Source organism: Rhagoletis pomonella, unplaced genomic scaffold, assembly GCF_013731165.1.
Source record: "Rhagoletis pomonella isolate Grant_MI unplaced genomic scaffold, Rhpom_1.0 Rhpom_scaffold_05833, whole genome shotgun sequence".
Lineage (NCBI taxonomy): Eukaryota > Metazoa > Arthropoda > Insecta > Diptera > Tephritidae > Rhagoletis > Rhagoletis pomonella.
The window spans coordinates 1-7,565 of NW_023464371.1; the positions used below are offsets into that span (position 1 = coordinate 1).

Here is a 7,565-nt window from a genome sequence, read left to right on the forward strand (position 1 = left end):
TAAGCAGCCCCGCGCAGTACAAAATCCGCGCTGCATATTATAGTTAGTCCTTAAGACTTTCCTCACGTGCGTGTGACGGTCGAGACGCGACTCCTTTTCTTTTTCATAGCTTGCTTACCGCAAGGGGGCCGGTATGTTTAGGTCCGCGACCTAAATATATTGCACCACCCTAATCCGCGTTTTGTCACTTGATGTAAGGGCACACAAACACATACATAAGTTACGGCTATCTTTCCAGCCGCTAACAACAAGCCCCACTGTACGGTAACTTATTGGAGGGGAAACTTAACGAAAGTTACTGTGCGGTGGGCTACATCCCTTTTCGTTTGTTGGCACTTTTTCACTTCTTAGAAGACAGCAAGGAGATCACGTCAGCCATCACACCACGTTCGGTAAGCCAACTCTTGTGAGCCACACTATTCAACCTCATAGATATTTACAAATAAAACAATTTTTAATTTCATTGCACTAAACCACTGTGTCTTTTATTTGCTCCTATTTTCGTTACATTAACTTTACGCTGGTGCGCTCCATCTTCGTGCGACGCCACCTGCGTAAATATTGGTCTTCGAGCCTAAAAAGTAACCACATTATACAGTCCACACAGCATCTCATCTGAGTTTTTTCAACTGCCTCAACCGATCGTCACCAGCAACACGTTCATCCACATAGCAACTGCCACAACCAACGTGCCACAAGAGCCACAGCAAGCGTTTTTTTCTTTGGTTTGCTACACAAGCAACGTTTTGGTTTGCATCACAGCATCACGCTTGCATCACAGCACCACTAGTGTCAGCAACACATTTTTTAATAAAGCAGCATATCGCACTACACGGCATACAACAACACATTAAGGTACGTGGTTTAATTTCATTGCACTTGTGTGTGTACAAATCGTCAAAAAAAAAAAAAAAAACTGTGGTGATATACATATTTTGGAAAAAAAAGACGCGCGTGATTATTGTGTAAACCAAAAAAGGGGAGAAAACACTCAGTGCTTAGTATTTTGTTTAAATAAAAATTAGAACACTTTTCACGTTTTAGTGGGGTACCGGCTAACATTAACGAATTGCGCGAACGTCAATTTTGATTCGTGATACGGTGTTGTTTGTGTAAAATTACCAGTCGCATTTACCGAAGCACAAGATTGATAAAATTTATTCCTTTCTTGCAAAGCACAGAATTTAGTTTTTTCTCATTTTGCTGGCTTTCACTTTTATTTGCATTTTATTAATCGCGTAACTTCAAGTAGATTTTGCGAAACTCCTTTGGTTTCTTTTCACATTGCACTTGTCTATTATTAGTGGCGCGCTTGTACATATTGCTGATCACTTCACTGGGTTGTTTCCCCCATTTATTTGTTGGTTGCATAAAATCACAGCCGCGCTTAAACAAACACAATTTCTTCGTAAGAAATTTTTAAAATAAACTGCATATTTTGAATACACTGGTCTACAAATTTCAACTTTTTTTCTGCGAATAAGACGGGACCTGGTGTTTCTGAACGGATTTTTCGTGCTGAACACGAATCCGGGGTCAAAAATGTCCCATCACGTCACGTTTTCGAGAAAAAAGGGGTTGAAACCCCTAAAAACAGCGTTTTTGGCCATTTTCGAAAAATTATAGAGCTGAACCCTGACGTGGTACAAATTTTGCATATATCAGAAATTAAAGGCTAAACCGTGCCCTTTCGAATGAGCCCTATGCCGAATTGATCGCGTGCACCCTTAAAGCAGGGGGTGTATTTGTGTTTAGGGGTGCAGGAAAAATTGATCACAGAAAGAATTTAATCTTAAACGATCATAGAAAATTAATAATGCCAAGGTTTTAACTATATTAAAAGTCGCTGATTACGAATCTGCAGTTAGATTTTAAAAATTTAAGAAATTTATATGGTCGTTTAAGATGAAATTCTTTCTGCGATCAATTTTCCCTGGACTCCTAGACACAAATACACCCCCTGATCTAAGGGTGCATGCGATTAATTCGGCATAGGGCTCATTCGAAAGGGCACGATTTAGCCTTTAATTTCTGACATATACAAAGTTTGTAGCACGTCAGGGTTCAGCTCTACAATTTTTCAAAAATGGCCAAAAACGCTGTTTTTAGGGGTTTCAACCCCTTTTTTCTCGAAAACGTGACGTGATGGGAAGTTTTGGACCCCAGATTCGTGTTCAGCACGAAAAATCCGTTCGGAAACACCAGGTCCCGTCTTATTCGCAAAACCCTTGTAGACCAGTGATATCAATTATTTACACACGTATATCACATATTTGATAAGTTGGGTGGCGAGTGACTTGCACATTTTTTGCATATACGCACATACACATACGTAATTACGTATTCGACAGTCTTATTTGGCTGGAAAATAAATAAATCGTTATTTTAAATACACAAGTTATCCTTTGTTGTTCTTATAAGAATTAGACTTATTTCGGGCTAAGCGTTTTTAGTGGCAATCTTTTTCTACGAAGCGGCGATTCACACAAAGTAATCTTTTGTCTTGCGTCCACTTCAGTTGCCTTTGGTCAAAAATGGACACCTTTATTCGTCAGGCAGATTCAGTAACAGAATTCGAATCTGACTACAACTCTATGCAGCCATCAGAGCGCACAAAGCACTCCTTAACTTTCCAAAAGGATGAATTAAAGGCTCTGTGGGAAAAGGTAAAAGGGTCTTATGATGAACTTTGCGCATCAAAAGAGCTCGAAACCAAAGACCTGGCAGCAATTAAAAAGAAGTATAAAAGCACCTACTTCAGTTTTTTGCGGTGCCAAGCAGCAATGGCTGATCTTTCAGAGCAACTCGCAAAGACTGAAAAGGAAAGCGAATACAAGTCAGGTCGCGAGCTTAATATTCATCTCCCTCCTTGCGACACAGACATTTTTAAAGGACATTATCTTTCGTGGCCATCGTTTAGGGATATGTTTACGGCTATATACATTCTAAATAAGCGCCTTACCCCAGTTGAGAAGCTGTATCACCTCCGGCAAAAAACTCAGGGGGGAGGCCAAGGAAATAGTGCAGAGATCCCCATTAACCAACGATGGCTTTGGTGCGGCCTGGAAAAATCTTTGTGACAGGTACGAAAATAAACGTATCCTGGTCAATGCCCAATTAAAGGTATTATTTAATTTAAACGCAGTTGAGAGTGAATGCGGTAGCTCCATCAAGAAACTGCAACGCGACATAAATAATTGCATCTCGTCGCTTCAGTGTCATCAGATTGATGTTTCAAATTGGGATGCAATATTCACATATTTGCGTTCGACAAAACTGCCAGAAACGACACTGGAGCTATGGGAGCAAACCATAGAAAATAAAACTGAGATTTCCAAATGGGTAGATATGGATAAATTCCTATCCAATCGGTTTCAAACACTGGAAACCGTGACAGGTCTTAGGGGAGATATAGTTTCGAAACCTAAACCACCAAGCTCTCGGAATTCTGCAGAGACGCCTGCAAAAAAGCTTGGCGCCTTTCAAGCCAGTGTAGCAAAGGCAACATGTAAAATGTGCAACAGCAATGTACACAAGCTATCAAAGTGCGACAGATTTTTGCGTCTAAAGCCGACGGAGCGAGTAGATTACGTGAAGAGCATTCGCAGTTGCTTGAATTGTTTATCTGCTGGGCACACAGTCTCAAGATGTACCAGCTCATTTAACTGCAGCACTTGTCATTCGAGACATCACAAGTTGCTCCATATGCCAATTCAGCCAAATGCGACAAATGATCCATCGGGTAGCGTGGAATCTACTCCAAACCAGGCTCAATCAAGATGCGAATCTGAAAAAGGAAACATCAAATCGGTTACAAATGTAAATTCTTGTTACGCAAATACAAGTAAAGGAGTTTTGTTAGGAACAGCACGCGTAAACATACACTATAATGGTATACATTTTTCGGCTAGAGCGCTTATAGATTCTGGTTCTGAGTGCTCGTTCATTACTGAGAGACTCAAACGGAGAATCAACCTGCCATCAAAACGCTTGCATGCCCAAGTTTCGGGCATCAATAACTCTGTATCTGCGCAGGTAAAAGAAGCGTGTGCTATTCAACTTCGGTCACCCACAGACCCGTTAATTAATATAGAAGCAATTGTGCTGGTTTTACCACAATTAACCGGGGATCTTCCGACTTGTCAGATAAGCGCAATGACGCGGCAATCGTTCCCAGACTTGGTCTTGGCGGACAAAAGATTCTTCGTCAATGAGCCAGTTGACCTGGTCTTAGGAGGAGATATTTACCCGCAAATAATTTTAAGCGGAATGAGGAAGAATGTATTAAATACGCTTCTCGCGCAAGAGATCGTGTCCGGTTGGATACTGACTGGTCGCGCGGACTCAGTCAGTCCAACTAACAATATCGTATCGTATTTTAACGAAGTCACGTTGGACAAGCAGCTAGCTGCATTTTGGGAGCTGGAGGATGTCCCACAGAAAAAAGGCATCAACGAAGATGATAAATACTGCGAAGAGCTCTTCAAAGCAACTACAACACGAAATACCGATGGAAAATACATTGTGTCTCTACCTTTTAAACGGGATTTTCCGAAAAATGTGTGCTTAGGATCTTCGCTGAAAAGTGCATGCTCTCAGTTCTACCGGAACGAGACGCGACTAGCGAAAAAGCCTGTCCTTCAAACAGAGTACAACCGGGTTGTATCTGAATACGAGACACTAGCACATATGTCAAAAATTAACAAAAACATCTCACCAGATTCAACGGACTGCTATTTTTTACCGCACCACGCCGTTTTAAAGGAAGAAAGTACCACTACAAAGGTCAGGGTTGTATTCAACGCATCATGCCCAACCGCTAATGGCATGAGTTTGAATGATGTCCTCCTTCCAGGTCCTGTACTTCAGGCCGATTTAACGATCCTCATACTCCGTTGGAGACTGTTCCAATACGTCTTCAACAGCGATATAGAGAAAATGTATCGGCAAATATTTGTAAATGAGAATCAAACGAAATATCAGCGCATAGTTTTTCGCACCTGCCCAAGAGAACCAATTAGCTTATACGAATTAAAAACGGTGACTTTTGGCATCAACTGTGCTCCTTATCTCGCGATAAGGACATTGCATGAACTAGCTGATGAGGTCGAGAGCTCGTTTCCAATCGCATCCGAAATTTTGCGAAAGTGTATGTACGTGGACGACGTACTTGCTGGAGGACACAGCATCGAAGCAGCGATTAAAGCTCGAGAAGAAATACTACAGGTACTGGATTCAGCAGGGTTCCCGTTAAGAAAGTGGACTTCGAACTCCAGTAAAATACTTGAAGGTATACCGAAATCTCATTTACTCACCGACGATTTTCTAGAGTTTGAAGAGTCTAGTACGGTAAAAGCACTTGGCATCAGATGGAATGCCAAATCTGACTACTTCTATTTCACAGCAAAACCAATAGAAAATCGTGACGTCATCACTAAAAGAGCGATACTTTCAGCTATCGCCAAACTGTTTGACCCGCTCGGTTGGCTCGCTCCAGTGGTAATTGTCGCCAAGATCATTATGCAAAATATTTGGTTGGAGGGAACTGGTTGGGACGATACCGCGTCTCCGACCACATTAGACCGTTGGCAGGCATTTATGCACGACTACATGGACATTAATACCATTCGCATACCAAGATGGGTTCACTTTACGCAAACAGATGACGCCGAAATACATGGATTCAGCGACGCTTCGGAGAAAGCATACGCGGCGACTGTTTTCTTGAGAGTTAAGACTGCGGAAAAAGTTGTGGTCAGCCTTCTAATGGCAAAAACAAAGGTAGCGCCCGTCAAAACAGTATCGTTACCCCGTTTAGAACTTTGCGGCGCAGTTTTGCTTTCGGAAACCGTAGAAGCGGTCGTCGAAAATCTGAGTCTTGGACATTTGAAAATAAATCTCTGGACAGATTCGACAATAGTCCTCGCATGGATCCGGAAACCTCCGTGTTCGTGGTCAACTTTCGTTGCTCACCGAATAACAAAAATTGTAGACAAGGTGGGAACCGAAAACTGGCGTCATGTGGATTCGGCATCAAACCCAGCAGATCTGGCGAGGAGAGGACTTTCGGCGAGTGATCTAGTCAACAACTCCTTGTGGTGGCAGGGTCCTTCTTGGTTACAAGAAGACTATTCGAGATGGCCAGCACAAGAATCGGACTTTGACACAACCATTGAAGAAAAAAGGGTGCATGTTCAACAACAACAAAAGTAAAAGACTTTCACGACATTCTCGATCGATTTTCTGATTTATCACGGGCTTTGAGAGTTATATCGTATATTATGAGATTCTATCAAAGAATCAATCCCAAAACGAAATATTCCTTTAAAGCGGAGTCTCGTTCAATTTCGGCCAACGAAATTAAAACAACGACCCAACGCTTAATAACGATTTGTCAAAAACAATATTACAGCGAAGAATATACAAGGTTAAAATCTGGAAAATCCATCGACGGAAAAAGTGAAATCCTGCCTCTTAACCCGTTCATCGACAAAGATGAGATTCTGAGGGCTGGTGGTCGTCTGAGCGCATCTAGCGATCTGTCCTACAATGAACGTCATCCTATCATTCTTCCGTATGGTTGTAGGATGTCCCGTCTCTTGGTCCAGTTTATCCATAAAATTTCCGTGCACGGAGAAAACCAGCTGATGCTGCGACTTATCCGATCGCAGTATTGGATTCCCAGAGTGAAAAACTTGATACGGTCCGTCATACATAACTGCAAGGTCTGCACGATCCACAAGAAACGGTCGCAAACTCAACTTATGGGAATCCTTCCCAAAGAACGCACAACCTTTTCCCGTGCATTCACAAACACGGGGGTGGATTTCGCGGGCCCGTTCGACATCAAGTCCTACCGGGGCAGAGGATGTCGCATGTCAAAAGGCTATGTCTGTCTCTTCGTCTGTTTCTCGACGAAAGCCATTCACCTTGAAGCTACCAGCGACCTTAGCACCGCGTCCTTTCTAGCCGCTTTCGCAAGATTCGTTGCTAGACGAGGATGTCCAAAAAACGTTTACTCCGACAATGGTACTAACTTTGTCGGAGCCTCACGATCTTTACGATCGGAATTCAAAGCATTTTTAGCAAAGGCACGCAATAGCACCCTCACTAAGTACAGCCATCAAGCCTTAGAGTGACATTTCATACCCGCTGCGGCCCCTCACATGGGCGGTTTGTGGGAAGCTGGGATGAAAAGTTTCAAAACCCACTTTAAAATGGTCGCGTCCGACCACAAATATACTTTTGAAGAGTTCACCACACTCTTATGCCGTATTGAGTCTTGTCTCAACTCACGACCACTAAGCCCCTCTTCAGACGAACCGTCTGACCTGGAGCCGCTTACCCCCGGTCATTTTCTGGTCGGTGGGCATCTTCTTGCCCCACCCGAAATCGATGTAAATGAAAGTCCAGCCTCAATCGTAAATCGATGGCAGAAACTGAAGGCTCTACACCAGACATTCTGTAGGAGATGGAAAATGGAATACCTCACCGAGATGCAGAAACGCATCAAGTGGAAAAATCCACAAACCAACTTAAAACAAGGGGACCTGGTCGTTGTTAAA

The 7,565-nt window shown here is 42.7% G+C and overlaps 1 protein-coding gene across 1 annotated transcript; it reads left to right on the plus strand.

The window, feature by feature from the left end:
• The first annotated feature begins 3,046 nt into the window (after positions 1 to 3,046).
• LOC118755297 lies at positions 3,047 to 6,213 on the plus strand. The gene is made up of 2 exons (XM_036490143.1): positions 3,047 to 3,083; positions 3,146 to 6,213. Exons 1-2 carry the CDS (start codon positions 3,047 to 3,049, stop codon positions 6,211 to 6,213), a joined length of 3,105 nt encoding a protein of 1,034 aa, XP_036346036.1.
• Positions 6,214 to 7,565: the final 1,352 nt, after the last annotated feature.

Coding starts and splice junctions, on each gene's coding strand:
- LOC118755297 (XM_036490143.1), top strand. CDS start 3,047: ATGGCTTTGGTGCGGCCTGGAAAAATCTTTGTGACAG. Junction 3,084..3,145: donor TGGAAAAATCTTTGTGACAG/GTACGAAAATAA, acceptor ATTTAAACGCAG/TTGAGAGTGAATGCGGTAGC.